This window comes from Chenopodium album, chromosome 8 (assembly GCF_948465745.1).
Source record: "Chenopodium album chromosome 8, dcCheAlbu1.1, whole genome shotgun sequence".
Lineage (NCBI taxonomy): Eukaryota > Viridiplantae > Streptophyta > Magnoliopsida > Caryophyllales > Amaranthaceae > Chenopodium > Chenopodium album.
The window spans coordinates 42,802,526-42,818,577 of record NC_137841.1 but is presented as its reverse complement, the minus strand read 5'-3'; the positions used below and the strand labels follow the sequence as shown (position 1 = coordinate 42,818,577).

The following is a 16,052-nucleotide window of genomic DNA, read 5'->3' as shown; positions in this document are numbered from 1 at the left end:
TGTCCACTTGGGTAATGGGTATACACTTTTATTAGTCTAGCAGACTTATAACTTGGTACCTAATAAGCTTCATAGAAAATATGAGTGGTAGCATAGATTATTATACTCTGAATTAAAAGGAAAGCTATAGAACTTGTTGAAAACTGTTAGTTTTGTTAAATTTAACTGATTGTGAATCCTGTAGAAATTGTGAATCAAAGATTGCATATCCAGTGAAGTGATAGTTTTCTGGGTGATAGTTTGTACTCTGAATATTCTGCTTGATTGCCAAAAATCCTTCAATCAAGCAGTCAAGTGATAGTTTTCTGGGTGATAGTTTTCCAGTCAAGATTATATAGAAAAGTGAGCTAAATATAGCTTTGTTACACTCTTATATAGAGTAAAGATTCTTAATATAGCAGCAAACTAATATTATTTAGGTAACCAATACAAATGTAGATTTTTATAACATATATAATAAGCAATATAATGCAGGTCCTTAATGAATTCACAAGAAGAATGCTCTATGATTTTACATAATGAGATAAGAATTATAGTAGTTGAAAATAAAACAGGAAAATGAACAAGAAATTACCGGTTAAACCTTGAAATAAATCACATTAAATTGCTAGAAACTACCAGTAGGTTGTCTAAATTTGCAAGACCTAAAGCTCACCTCTGCATACAATTAAGGAAGAGTAATACCTTGTCTGGTACATATGACTTTCTAGATTGAATTGTCTCTAGCATGTAACGACAAACATAATATCCACAATCGAAGTCGAAATCTTAACGAGGGCACTATTATAATAATAAATTTGAGTTATACAATTATACTTATAAATTGTAATCACAATACATAGATAAGTGAACCCAAAAGATAAAGTAAAGATCAATTACCTCTACTTGTTTCCATTTAATGGCTGAATTCTTATTCCACTTAATTTCTGCTCGGTACTCCAAGTTAAATCTCAAAATTGCCCTGTATTGCCACAAGGACTGGTTTAGTTTTTTTTTTTTCCTTCTAATATCAGAACTAATGACCTAATAAGATTACAATATAACAATTAAAAGCTCATGCATATACTTATTGATGATATCTTGAGCAAATTGATGAGGTTGAAATTCTGCTCCTGCTGGATCTAGCCAATGTACTAATCCAACCCATGGACAAATCACCGCCAACATCCAGTGCATGCTACACATAAAGTTAGTTGAATAACATGAAATCATAAGAGTCATAAAATCATGATAACATAATAAGCACATTAAAAAAATTACTTACTTATCAGTGTATAGAGCAAAGAATATTTGGTTTCGATTTTGTGCATTATTGCGAGCAAAGACTCTAACCAAATAGTCACATCGATCATTTTCATTTTCTTGCGTTGGAGTTTCAGGGGATATGAAATTAGAATCACAAAATGCAAAGATTCCTGAGATACCTAGTGAATGAACCATTTCACTCAAGTGCCTTTCAAAAAAAAAAATTAATAATAATAATAATAAAAACAAAAACAAAAAATCAATTAGAACAGTAAAAAAAATCAACTAAGTAAAGTGAAATTCACCATTTATATTATCACCACACTTACATCATAAAAGTATACATGCGACTTGTTCCTATCTTTCTTTGAAAGCACCAATCACGCATATCTTCATAATCAATGGTAATTTCCTGCTCATTATAAAACACATTCTTCGGGACTTTGATAGGTATGGTTTTTTCACTCTTTTTCATTTCAATAGCTAACTTCCTACAAACGCGCACCAAACTGGTGGTCAACTTCAATTTCTCCTCAGGAGTGATCACGTACTTGGTGGATAATGATTGTGATAGTATAGAATGATTAGAAGGTGTGATTGGTTCTTACCCTATTCACCAACTATTTGCCTATCACCTGATCCATCTAAACCATGGCTGCTAAGTAATTCACCAAATGTAGCACTGTACACATCCCGGTTGACACTAAATCCCCCAAATTGGGCACTTGAACTACCAAGTTGAATTTGTTGGAATTGTTCCGGAGTCAATTGAAAATTAGACATAATAAAAGACATCAGAAAATTTTGATTGTTTGTCACATTTTCTAACTTTGTTTTGACTTGCTTGAGCTCTGATTGCACTTGGTTAGCGGGTGTAGGCTTCTTTTACCCGAAATACTCCTTGTTTGTGACACCTCCAACGACCCTCACACAACCACCATGTTCAGAAGTGTTTAATGCTCTTGCCAATAAATCATTGCGCCCTGATGCATCAATTTCTCCTTGATTATGTACGTTGAGCCTCTAATTCTTTCTGAAATTTATAGATATTAGCCTGGTTGTGTTAGAATGATTAAAGATACTATCAGTTTGAGGTCTATTACTATGCAACATATATATGGATACATAATCTTACAATTTCTTGAGCTATTTCCAAATTTGCCAGATTGTCAAATTTTAGGACTCCTCCCTCTTCTCTAGAATGAGCTCTAATCCAAACCAAATGCCGAGGTACATCTACAACTTGAATTCCTTGATTCTGCAATTCCTTAGTCTGAAAAAAGTACATAGTTGAAAAGTCATAATCTTATTTGTATAGTATTTATTGTTCGAGAAGCATGGAGTATTGTAAACTTACAATCTCGTCCTCATAATAAGAGTACCCTTTTCGACCCCCACGATAAGAGGTCTTCCTCTTTTTAGCCCTTTCTCGATTCAGTTCACTCAATTCCTTCAGTACGATATACATAATGTTAGTAAATAGCTTAGCTAATTCTTATATGACTTCATAATATTTATGTGACGAATATAAGATTACCTTAAACTTATCATCAATACTTGTTTCAACGAACTTTTTCCAATCATCTACGGTTATCCATGGATACAAACTCGGTGGTGTCCAGATAATGACATCTATAGTATTTCCCTCCTCGTCACACTCGTAAATAAAATCTTTTCTTAATCTAGCCTTGAATGCTCTCCACCTCTTTGATGCTTGTTTTATCACATATCCTTTACGATCTTCAGGAACAGTGAAACCTTTATGCAAAAATTAAAATAAGCACACTATTAAGTTTAATAGAATTTACAACCAGCAGAAAAGAAAGGTTCTAAATATACAATAATTAACAAAAGTAAAAATTTATGAAAGGAAGAGAAAAATCAGACCGCGGGTAGGTCGCAACCTACTTAACTATTTCACAACCTGGTCACAACAATGCAACATGGGGTCTATACAACTTTATTTAATAAAAAAAAAAAAGCAAACACTTAATTAAAAATTTAATGAAAGTGTGCAGCTAATTAATGTACGCTCTTACCGTAATAAAGTCTAGAACTTCATTGATAACTTCTTTTGGTACTTCTTCCCACTCCTTATAATTAATACTTACTCGGATGCGAACAACAACACCAATGTAAGTAGAAAAGTCAATTTTATGATCTCCACAAGACTATTTTTTGTGATTCCATTGTAAAGGGATTTATTGCCACTTTGAATTGCTCTTCCAACTGCTGAACGGACTGTACGACGACCCCTGTGATTCTCACGTGTAGAAGCCTCTTGAGAGGAACTTATTTGTTTTCTTTTATTTGCTATCAACCTAATAAACAAAATTTTTTATTAATGATTACACAATTGGTCAGCATAGATAAATAAAGAAATAGAAACAAAAAAATGCAAGCAATAAAAAAGATATACACAAAGTTCCAATGCATCATTTTATGCAGCAATCAGAACCTAATTGCAAATTAAGAAGGGTGAAGGGTTAAGGTTATTACAAAAGAAGTTATGTTGCCACTATGTTTGTAGCATTGTTTGCTGCCTTTTTACTATTCTTTTTTTGATGCTTTTGAGGTCTCTTACAAGTATCATCTTTGTTTTCAACCCAAATTCCTTCTTCATGGTCATTTCGAATATAGGTTGATGTATCATCAACATCTTCCATAACTTGGATGTCATTCAACCCAGACCTTTCCTCAAACAAAGCATTATATTCATGTTCATCAATGGAATATCGAGGTCTTGGTGTTATAACAACAGACCTCCTCTTATCTGATGGGTCAGTCATGTAAAAGACTTGTTTTGCTTGGCTAGCTAAAATATAAGGATCTTCCTTATGACCAATTCTATCAAAGTTCACTAAAGTATGCCCCATGTCATCATATGTAACGTTATTGCTATCAGCCCATTTGCAACAAAAAACAGGTAGCGAAAAATCAGAGTAATGAATCTCACATATCTCTTCAATTACCCCATAATATTGCATTTTACACAAAACAGGACGAGTGTCTTTCGCACTAGCAAAATGCATTGCTTCAGTTTATAAAGATATCCCACTATTTTGCATTGTACTCTTCTTATCTTGGTCCTTTGTATAAAAAGTCCATCCATTAATGACATAACCAGAGTAAAAAGTGGCTGAAAAATCTAGTCAGTATGCCAAACTCTTTAGACAATCCGAAATGGCATGTGATGAACCTTGAAGCTCTTTCATTACCTCATTTTTGAACCAAATACCAAATGATTTATTATGCTCAGCAGCAATTGCTTTCGGATTAGCCTTTCGAATCATCCTTATTAAAAAAGACATGTGTCGCTCAACATAAGGAGCTACTTCGTCTTCATTATGAAGAATATATGTGTGTGCCATACGCCATTTCTCTCGAGTCAAGTTCCTATCTCTACGAACTATTGTCCCTTTACCATCAAGTCGGCCACAATGTCGAGATTTAGGAACCCCTAAGGTCTTCATATCTCCTAGAAGATCCATGCTGAATTCAATAGCTGATTCATAAACCATTCTCTCCGCGATACAAGCTTCTGGACGAGAAAAATTCTTAACATAATCTTTATAAATTTTCATTTGCCCTTTAAAAGGCCATGAACTCCTCATATGCACCGAACCACAATATTTAATCTCTCTCACCAAATGAATAGGGGGATGAACCATGATATCAAAAAAGGCGGGTGGAAAATACATCTCAAGCTGACACAAAATAACAACAATATCTGTTTCCATAGAATCCAAATCGCTTGGTCTGAAGACTTTGCTGTATATTGCATTAAAGAATAAACATAATCTAATAATGGAATATCGCACGTTTTTTGGCAAAATGGAACGAATAGCAACAGGCAAAAGATATTGCATCAAAACATGACAGTCATGAGACTTAAGACCCACAAGTTTCAGATTTTGCATTGAAACTAGAGAAGAGATATTAGAAGAAAAGCCCTCAGGCACTTTTACCCCAGATAAAGATGCATAAACTTCTGCCTTTTCTTTCCTAGAAAGTGTATAGGCAACAAGGGGCAGATATTTTCTATTTCCAGACTTAACAGCATGGAGTTCATTTCTGATTTTCATTTTTTTCAAATAAAGTCGAGCCCCTTTACCATCTTTTGTCTTTCCAAGAATATCTAGTAAAGTCCCTATCAAACAATCACAGACATTTTTTTCAATGTGCATCACATCTAGACAATGTCGCACAAACAGATGTTTCCAATATGAAAGGCGCCAAAACTCTGAACACTTCTTATAACCTTGTTTGGGGAGGGCGTTTCTATTTTTCTTCAACTTGCCAAACGTAGTTTGAATTTCTTTTACCCTTTCATACACTTCAAGGCCGGTAGAGACATGTGGCTGGCAATTAAACTCTTGTTTCCCATTAAAAGCCTTTTTCATTCTACGATAGCAGTGATCACATGGAAGAAATGGACGATGGTCAAAGTACACTGTCTTATGAGATCCTTTCATATACTCTCCCTTCCAATTGTCTTCACAGATAGGACAAGGGGCAGTTCCTTTTACACTATACCCCGAAATATTACCATATGAAGGAAAATCTTGTATTATGCAGAACAACAATGCTCTTAAATTGAAAGTTTCCTTTCGATTAGCATCAAACACTTCAACTCCACTTTCCCACAACAATAACAAATCATCAATAAGAGGTGCTAAGTACACACAACTATCATTTCTTGGTTGTGTTGGTCCAGGAATTATCAATGAGAGAATAATGTATTTTCTTTTCATGAACAAGGAGGGGGGGCAAGTTGTAAATGGCCAACATAACTGGCCAAGTACTATAGCAGCTACTGAGAGAGCGGTATGGATTCATACCATCTGTAGACATTGCAAGGCATAGGTTTCATTCTTCTCGACTGAAATCACTCCATTTCTCATCGACAAGTCTCCACTAAGGAGAATCGGCTGGATGTCTAAGTAACCCATCATTCTTTCGCCCAAATTTATGCCATGTCAACTTCTTAGCTTCATCTGGATTTGAATACATCCTTTTAAACCTAGGGATAATGGGAAAATACCATAAAACCTTGGCTGGAACTCCTTCAAATTTGTACCTTGAGACCTTACATTCTGGGCAACTATCAAGAGATTCATATTTTTTTCGAAAAAGTATGCAATCATTCGGACATGCGTGAATCTTTTCATAATGCAAGCCCATTGTACACAATATTTTTTTTGCCTCATATGTACTACTTGGCAAAACATTGTCAGGAGGAAGAACATCATACAAAAACTCAAGTAATGCGCTAAAACTCGTATTTGTCCAACCATGGCCTACTTTTAAATTGTACAGCTTAAGTACACTTGACAATCTTGTGTACTTTTTACAACCTGGATATAACGGCTTCTCAAAATCACTAATTAATTCCTGTACGGTCACATCAGGATCATCCTCAACCCAATCCTCAAACCCATCTATCATGTCCTCTAAGTTATCACCTTCATAATCAATATCACCATCATCCATTCTTTTACCCATTGGTGATGTTCCTTCTCTACTTTCTCCATGGAGATACCAATAAGTATATGTTCGATCAAATTCCCATTTACTCAAATGAGAAAGTATAACATCGACTTTGTGATAACTAAGATTATGGCAAGTATAACAAGGACATGGCATAGTATCAAGACCTTCATTATTCGTTACAGCAAATTTAATAAAATCCACAACTTCCTGATCATATTTTGGGTCCACGGGTTTGGTAGTTGTAATCCAACTTTTATCCATTCAAAACACTAGTAGATAAAAAGAAGAATATAAAAATAAATATTATAAGTTATAATAACAATATATATTAATAAATATGCAGCCAAAGGCATTGGGTATAATAACACTTAGCTTAACTCACTAATATTCTAATAAGATCATGTAATATGAGCCAAAATCCCTATGTTTATCTATATATTTATAAACGATATTATCTACCTAAGGTCCTAATTCCTAAGCATATATATCCATAATTCCAATAATCAAGCAATCTGCCAAACTTTAAATTCACAACAAAAAATTGTATATACACCAAACTCTAGAATATATATATATATATATATATATATATATATATATATATATATATATATATATATATATATATATATATATATATATATATATATATATATATATATATAGAAATGGGATCATATGAGACCACATCCCTTATGTGAGAACCCTATTATATGTGAGAACTAATTATAACCGTTGGATCAATTACATCCAACGGCCACAATTAAATCCCGGTCAAACAAAACTCCTGCATTTTTTCCCTCTTCTCCTTCTTCTTTCACGCGGTATTTTCTCTCTCCTCACAATTTCTCTATTTTCTACTCTCTTTCTCTCTGCTATTCTCTCTGATTTTTCATCACTACTCCTTCAATCTTCATCAATTCTTTGTCAAGGTGAGTTTATTGTTTATATTTTCGTGTTTTTCAATTGATTTTAGGTCACATTCACTTACATTTGTTGATTTTCGTTTTGATTTTTGTTTGATTTTCGCTGATTTCAGCTCACATTGTTTATCAATTTGTGTCGATAATGTTTTACTTTGTTTTTTCATTGATTTTAGTTTTATTTTCGTTTTTTTGAGTAGTTATCAAGTTGATTTGCTTATTTTCGTTATTGTCCAGTTTTTTCGTTTTTTTGGTAACCTAGAAATCACTGATAATTTGTGCTATTATGTTGATTTTAGCTTGATTTTAGGTGTTTAATTATTTTGTGTATTTTAATTTGATTTTTGTTTACTTTAGTTCTCAATTATGTTTTATTTTCTGGTTTTATCTTATTTTTTTGTTTGATTATAGCTTTATTTGAGTATTTATTAGTTGATTTTAGTTTTAATTTTGCTTCATATGAGTAATTATCTTACCTTTTCTTTGTTTTTTTTGGAAACCTAGAAGTAATTGCTATGGATTCTGCAAATGTTCCTCAAGAAAATACAATGTATGTGTTTCTGCTCATTTTATTTTTATTATTTGAGTTATTATTATTTTTGTTGTTGTTGTAGATTAGTTGATGAGTTGTATTACTTGTATGGGAGTTCTTGTAGATTAGTTGATGAGTTGTATTACTTGTATGGGAGTTCTTGTAGATTAGTAGATATCAGTAAGAAAGAATTTGAGTTTAAAAACAAGTTCTCTAACTTCTTCACAACTTTGAAAGTAGTTGATAACTTGTTCATTTTATGTTTTGTTGTTCATTTTAGCACTAAGTATTTGCTCATTTGACAAATGAGCAATTAACTATTTGCTCATTTGAGAAATGAGCAATTAACTATTTGCTCATTTGAGAAATGAGCATTTAAGTTTTTGTTCATTTTGTTAAATTAGTAGCTAAGTATTTGCTCATTTGACATCAAGGATACCCATTTTGTTGAGCAGGACATCTGTTGAGACAGATTTTGCTGTTAATGTTGGTGAGCAAGATGCAGCAGGGGCAGGACAATTAAGAGTTATTGGTGGTGACCAAGATGCAGCAGGGGCAGCACAGTTAAGAGTTGGTGGTGACCAAGATGCAGCAGGGGCATCACAGTTAGGAGTTGTTGGTGGTGACGAAGATGCACCAGGGCCAGCACAATTAGGAGTTGTTGGTCGTTCTACACAGCCACAATATAAAGGAATGAGTTTCAAGACAAGATCTTCTAATGACAAAGGAAAAATGGTTTTAAAGGACACATTAAAGAAAGAAAAACAAATGATTAATGTAGTGGAGATGAAATCCAGCAATGAATTGCAAGGTTTGAAGTCAGGCAATGAAGTGGAAGGTTTGAAGTCTCACATTCATGGGACATTGCATAGTCGGATGTCACCCTCATCCATTGTTCAAGTTATGGAATCAGTTTTAGTTTCACAAAATCAGTTGAAAGCAGTTAGAGATATAGGATTTGGGTCGATGGAGTTTTTGAAGGTGACCCAACTGCCTTTGCGGTTGGGTTTATGGTTGGTGCAGCACTTTGATGCTAAGACGTGCTCATTAAATATTCCTGATTCTGATCCTTTCCGTATTACTGAAGACCATGTACATGAAGTTCTTGGGTTGCCAATAGGGGGCATAGAGATTGATAAAAATAATTTTTCCAGAAATAAAAAAGTCATTCAGCAATGGAAAAAGCAATTCCAAAGCAACTCACTCTCTATCAAAATAGGGGAGCTTAAAGAGTTTTTGAAGGAGCATAAGTCAGCTGGTGCTATGTTCAAACGGAACTTTGTAGTTCTTTGTGTGTCTACACTGATGGATGGTAGTCTTCTTATTTTTATTATGCTCATTTTACTTTCAATTTGCTCATTTTCAATTTAGTTTGCTCATTTCTATTTTAATTTTCTCACTTAAATTTCTATCTGCTCATTTCTCTTTTGTTTTGCTCATTTTTTTGTCAGGGAAACAAAACATGAATATTAATTCTGATATTCTTACATTTCTTTCTGATGTTGATAAAATCAAGGACTTGAATTGGTCAAAGTATATCCTTGATTCTCTCGTGAAGGGCAAGCTTTTATGGGAAGAACGTCCAACTCGTTCTTTTCCTGGGTCTTTATTGTTTCTTATGGTATTACTTTAATTTTTGTTTATTTTTAATGTAGTATTTCTTACTTATTTTTTATTTTTAATTACTAATTTTTCTTTTCTTACTTGTTTGTAGTTATTATATGTTGATCAATTTGTACTTGAGGAAGTTCGAGCTGCACGTGAAATTCCAATCTTGAAAGGGTGGACAACAGCTATGCTGTCAACACGTGAGAAATTGGAACTCTTTAAAGGGAGGCTTGGAAATATTCGTGCTAAAAAGCTTGATGCTGGTTCTTTTAGCATGATACAGCCTAAAATGGTGTTTAACTATAATTTTCTGTTTTATTCTTTTCCTTTTTATCCTACTTTTTTTAACTTTTTTGTTTTTTATTTAGGAAAAATTCATTCCTTTTGAAGTGGAAACTCAAGTAATTGCCAATAAGGTAACCATATATACTGTAATATTCTATGTTCTTTTTGGAAATGACCAACTAAATTTTTGCTCATTTGTCTAATGAGTAAGCAATTACTTGCTCATATTTGAAATGAGCAAATAATTTTTTGCTCATTTGACAGATGAGCAAATTATGCAATTGGTTATGTGTTATAAGTAAGATTGGTTTATATTTGTTAAGATATTTGCTTTCAAACTTGTTCTAACTTTCTTTTTTTGTTTGTTTGTCTTTAGGAACAATCTGATCCAATTCGTACAAAAAATGAAGAAAGTGAACAAGATCCAAAGAAGGTATTTATATGAGTTTTCTGGAAACCAATATTAATTTTTTGTTCATTTGTCAAATGAGCAAAAACTTCAATGCTCATATAAAGTTCAATTTGCTCATTTTTATATGACTTTGCTCATTCCATATCCACTTTGCTCATTTCATTTCCACTTTGCTCATTTCATATTTACTCTTCTCATTTATATTTATCTTATTTATGTATTTTTTATTTTTATTTTTTTTTTACAGAAATGCCTTATGGAGCTTGCAACAGCATCTACAAACCTGGTCTTGGCATACATGCATTTCAGTCAAAAACATGAAACTGCCATCAAGTATTTTCCAAACAACGAGAAGATACAAAAGTTGAAGGAAGATGCCATGGGCATTTGTGATGAGTATAAGATGAGCTCCAAAACTTTGACTGAAGATAATACTCTTTCATTTAGCCAAGATGAAGGGTATTGGCAAGATCCAGCAGTAATTGAAGCTTGGGATAGGTTTTCTGAGATTTCAAGCAACAAAAAGCATGCTGAATCTTCAATCAATGCAATGGTTGTTCATCCAAATGAATCGGAACCCATTGATGTTACTAAGATTGCTTCTGAAAGTGTTCAGATAGCAAGTTGTATCCCAGATGTTGGATGTTCAGATAGGGCTGCTGAAAATGTGTTCAAAAAAATTGGAGATTCAAGTTTCAAATCTGCTTCAGGACGTTCACTTGCCAAAGAATCTGGAACTCCTACATTCAGTTTAGGAGTCTTTTCTCAAGAAACTGATTCTCCCCCTAGCAATGCGCCTACTGAACCTGTAGTTGCTTCTGTCAGTGCACAAGTTGGTGCTTCTGTTGCTGATGCTTCTCAAGCTGTTGGTGATGCTCTGATTGCTAATCCTCAAGATCTCATTTCTGATGCTCAAGAAGCTTTAATTGTGCATAAGAGAAAAGGTGATACTGAAAAGAAGAGTTCTATTCCAAAGAAACGCAAACCTCAGCCATCAGTGCTTCTTAGATCACCTTTTAAGTCCCGCATTATGATAATTTACAATCCATTATCACCAGTTCAGATGAGTGTCTTGAAGGCAATGTTTGCTGATGATAAAAATCGTTTGTAAGTATTTTTTTTATCTATAGAATTTATTATCTTGTACATTAACTTCCATTTGTTTTAGACATACTAACTTTCTTTATTCTTTTTATGCAGTGAACCAGTATTTAATGGAGAGAATGGTCTTGAAATTTTGAGAGTACATCTTGAGAATCTTTATAATAAATATAAAGTTGATACAGAGATCATTAATGCTTGGTGTAGCATTCTGAATTATAATGAGCAGTTTAGAGATCCAAATTCTCCTGCTCGTTTCTTTTTTGACCTTAGTGCTACCGTAAGTTCAAATTCTTTCATTTATTTTGTTTTATTGAATTATTTTGTTTTTTTGTTGTAATTAATTTTTTTTTCTTTAACATGTAGGACTGTCTTATTCACTATGAGATAGATTCTGTTGCCCATCGGAATAAGATGTTTTTTGAGGTTGCTGAGAATTTGTACATAAAATCACTTGTACCACACAAGGATATTTAACTTTTTTTCTTCCCAGTTTATGAAGAAGATCATTACTATTTGGTATGTTTTAACACTACCACACTAAATGGTAATATCGAGCTTTTTGATTATAACGAAGATGCTGGAGATCATAAACAGCTTTTAAAACATTTGGTATGGCTTAAAAGTTAATCTTTATTCACATTATGTTTGTTTCTTTTACTTGAATGATCAGATTTTATTATGTTTGCTTATTTGATGTTTTAATTTTCAGAGAACTGCTTTTTCAAACTTTATTCAATGTGAAGGAAATGTACAGAGTTCTATTTTGGCAAATGATATCAAGCGGATGGAAATTTCTGTGATTAATGGTTCATGGAAGTCTTCGGATAAAAATCATTTGCATTGTGGAGTTGCAGTGATGAGACTCATGGAAACATACATGGGTTGTGCAAAGTGGGATCCTGGTTTGAAGAAAAATAATGTAAGTTTTTTAGATTAGTCTCATTAATAATAAGATGTTTTGGTCTATTTGCTTACTTTAAAGAAATGTTTGCTCATTTCACAAATGAGCAACTAATTCTTTGCTCATTTGAGAAATGAGCAATTAACTTTTTGATTATTTGCTAAATGAGCAAGAAATTATTTGCTCATTTGACAAATGAGCAAGGATTTACTTGTTCATTTCATAAATGAACAAAGAAATGTTAGCTCATTTCACAAATGAGCAACTAATTCTTTGCTCATTTGAGAAATGAGCAATTAACTTTTTGATTATTTGCTAAATGAGCAAGAAATTATTTGCTCATTTGACAAATGAGCAAGGATTTACTTGTTCATTTCATAAATGAACAAAGAAATGTTTGCTCATTTCACAAATGAGCAACTAATTCTTTGCTCATTTAAGAAATGAGCAATTAACTTTTTGATTATGTTATTTGTTTTGCAGCTGATAATCTTGACTAAACTTCGTGAAAAGTACACCCTGGGAATAATTACAAGTGAAGTGAACACTATTCAATCTGTTAAAGAAATTGCTCAGAAGAAGAAAAAGCAAAGTAAAGTTTCTGTTGCTGACAAAGAAGAAAATGCTGAAAAAGAAGAGCCTGAAGAAGAAAAAGTTCAAGGAAGAAAGAGCAAAAGACTGAAGAAAGCTGAATGTTAGGGAATTAAATAGTTAGTAGTGATGATTTGTCTTTTTTGGTTTAGGGAATTGGGTAAATTAAGATTTTATCTACTTTTAAGTAGTCTTTGAATGATGTAAAACTGATTTATAAACAGATTTTCTCAATAGAAGCCTACCCTTTTTTTACTATAGTGATGATTATATTTGAATTAAAATTCAATTTTTTATTTGTTTTTACTTCACATACCTTGTTATATACATCCAGTGTTCATTTGAAATATTCGTTCATTTGTTAAATGAGCAAACAATGAGCAAACAGATGTTTGCTCATTAAATGATAGATCAATGAATTCTTGCTCATTTGATAAATGTTCAAAGAATTTCTTGCTCATTTGATAAATGAATAAAGAAATGTTTGCTCACTTCACAAATGAGCAACTATTTTTGCTCATTTAAGAAATGAGCTTTTACCTTTTTTGATTATTTGCTAAGTGAGCAAGGAATTACTTGCTCATTTGATGATTAAGAAAAGATATGTTTGCTCATTTGACCCAAGGAGAGCTGATTTTGGACTGGGAGATGAAACAAGAGTGCAATTGTTCCAAGTTCATATAATAGCTAATTTGCTCACTTGCCAAATGAGCAAATAATTATTTGCTCATTTGACAAAATGAGTAGTTAACTATTTGCTCATTTGATTAATGAGCAAGGAATTATTGCTCATTTGAGAAATGTTCAAAGAATTTCTTGCTCATTTGATAAATGAATAAAGAAATGTTTGCTCATTTCACAAATGAGCAACTATTTTTTCTCATTTAAGAAATGAGCTTTTACCTTTTTTGATTATTTGCTAAGTGAGCAAGGAATTACTTGCTCATTTGATGATTGAGAAAAGATATGTTTGCTCATTTGACCCAAGGAGAGCTGATTTTGGACTTGGAGATGAAACAAGAGTGTAATTGTTCCAAGTTCATATAATAGCTAATTTGCTCACTTACCAAATGAGCAAATAATTATTTGCTCATTTGATTAATGAGCAAGGAATTATTGCTCATTTGAGAAATGAACAAATATTTAGTCACTCATTTGAATATGTTCTATTTACAATTCAACAATATTGCAAAGCATTAAACTATGATTAGTACAAAATTAATAATATATTATTAAATATAAAAATTCAACAAAATCTTATATGTATATAAAAGTACCATTACACTTTTTTTGGACAATTTCTAATATCAGGATGACTCAATTCACCACAACCTCTACATAATCTCTTCTTTTTTTGGTTTTGTTCTACAGCCTTTTCTTTTTCTCCCTTAAGCCTTTTTGCACTTCTACCTCTTGTTTCAACATTTGACACATCAGTCTCAGTCGCTTTCTTTTTTGATGTCTCTTCATTTGATACATGAACTCCAGTCCCTTTATTCTTTGAAACTTTTGGAGGTTTGACAATTATTTCAGTTGGCACACTAGCTCCAATCAATAGCTCAATGTCTTGCTCTTTGTTTTTTGCACTTCCAGCTGTTGTTTCATTATTTCTTGCAATCCTCTTTGCTTCCAAATCCTTTCTTATTCCTTGAAGATTTATCACAAGGTCTTGAATATCTTCATCTTTGCCTTCTGCCAAACTTACACAAGTGTGTATCTCTGACCATAAATCATTTAACAATTTTTTCTTGTCTATTATATTAGCACATTGCTCCAACAGGTTTCCTCCCAAGTCAAAAATAGGTTTCTTTAATGCCATAGTAGTCCACCTGTGTAGCATATACTGCCCGGGAATGGTTTCAAACCTTTTTGCTTTCCAAACCCAAATCATATGTCTACATGGAATTCCTTGCCTATAAAATAGCTTGCAAGAACATGTGGTGTCATAGTTAGTTGGATTAAAGACAACATCAAATGTTCTAGTCCGATTTCCTTCACTTACTGTTGCAACTTCCAATTCATTTTCTTTCTTCAATTCATCAACACCACAAGAAAAACAAGCAATTTCAACCTCGTATTGAAATTCATAAAACACAGAGTTAGTATATAAATGTGAGGCATGCTTTTCTATCCCTAGTGGTGTTTTGCACTCAGGATATTTGTGCTTTGAATCATTATCATTCTGACCTTGAGTGTGTCTCTGGGCATCAATTGCAGCTTCATATCTCAAGTAAAACTCAACAAGTGACACATGAGGATTGATAAAGGAGCAGAAAAAGTTGTTTTCACTTTCGAATCTTGATGTTGTACGCATTATTCCTCCAAGGAACACATCTCTGAAATAGGCCGGAATCCACTTGTCTCTTATCTTGTACATATAACCTAACCATTCATGTTGTTCCAAGTGGTATTCAATCATCACCTTGTTCCACCTTTCTTCAAACTCAGCAGGTTCAATTTCAAGGTGCCAAACGCAAGCACATAATTTTTTTAGGAAACCAGTTTCTTCTTGCATGATTGATTTCTCCACCTTATCTGGTAACTTTTTCATTATGTGCCACATACAGAACCGATGTTCAGTCTTCTTAAACACACTTTTAATAGCAATTTTCATTGCTGGATCCTGATCTGTGATCATACAATTAGGTTCATTCCCACCCATTGCCTTGAGGAATGATCTGAACAGCCATTCAAATGACACGATATCTTCCTTTGCTATGAAACCAGCAGCAAAATTAATGCAATTCTTATGATGGTCAACGCCTGTAAATGGAGTAAACACCATATTGTACCTGTTTACACATACAAAATATAGTTTAAATGATCAAATAATTTAATACTCATTTGAAATATTATCAAATAATCAATTGCTCATTTGTCAAATGAGCAAATAACTCAATGCTTATTTGTGAAATAAGCAAACAATTCTTTGCTCTTTTGTCAAATGTGCAAATAATT

General features: G+C 32.9%; 4 protein-coding genes and 1 long non-coding RNA gene across 5 annotated transcripts; 1 reads left to right on the top strand and 4 right to left on the bottom strand.

Moving 5' to 3' along the window:
* Positions 1 to 509: 509 nt before the first annotated feature.
* Positions 510 to 2,206, bottom strand: LOC145556065 (uncharacterized). Its single transcript, XM_081617741.1, has 5 exons — positions 2,090 to 2,206; positions 1,265 to 1,975; positions 1,067 to 1,177; positions 880 to 961; positions 510 to 780 (listed from the first exon to the last, which is right to left on the bottom strand). The coding sequence occupies exons 2-5, from the start codon at positions 1,438 to 1,440 to the stop codon at positions 769 to 771; spliced, it is 381 nt and encodes a 126-aa protein (XP_081473867.1). The 5' UTR covers positions 1,441 to 1,975; positions 2,090 to 2,206; the 3' UTR covers positions 510 to 768.
* A 190-nt stretch (positions 2,207 to 2,396) lies between these two features.
* LOC145556064 (uncharacterized) lies at positions 2,397 to 3,171 on the bottom strand. The gene is made up of 3 exons (XR_014091706.1): positions 2,783 to 3,171; positions 2,603 to 2,695; positions 2,397 to 2,518 (listed from the first exon to the last, which is right to left on the bottom strand). It is a non-coding gene; the product is annotated as an uncharacterized LOC145556064 (long non-coding RNA).
* Positions 3,172 to 4,397: 1,226 nt separating this feature from the next.
* Positions 4,398 to 5,999, bottom strand: LOC145642970 (uncharacterized). Its single transcript, XM_081694127.1, has one exon. The coding sequence runs from the start codon at positions 5,997 to 5,999 to the stop codon at positions 4,398 to 4,400; it is 1,602 nt and encodes a 533-aa protein (XP_081550253.1).
* Positions 6,000 to 6,162: 163 nt separating this feature from the next.
* On the bottom strand, positions 6,163 to 6,999 carry LOC145642969 (uncharacterized). The gene has a single exon (XM_081694126.1). The coding sequence runs from the start codon at positions 6,997 to 6,999 to the stop codon at positions 6,163 to 6,165; it is 837 nt and encodes a 278-aa protein (XP_081550252.1).
* Positions 7,000 to 11,591: 4,592 nt separating this feature from the next.
* On the top strand, positions 11,592 to 13,251 carry LOC145556063 (uncharacterized). The gene is made up of 3 exons (XM_081617740.1): positions 11,592 to 12,211; positions 12,312 to 12,521; positions 12,987 to 13,251. The coding sequence occupies exons 2-3, from the start codon at positions 12,387 to 12,389 to the stop codon at positions 13,200 to 13,202; spliced, it is 351 nt and encodes a 116-aa protein (XP_081473866.1). The 5' UTR covers positions 11,592 to 12,211; positions 12,312 to 12,386; the 3' UTR covers positions 13,203 to 13,251.
* The last annotated feature ends 2,801 nt before the right edge of the window (positions 13,252 to 16,052 follow it).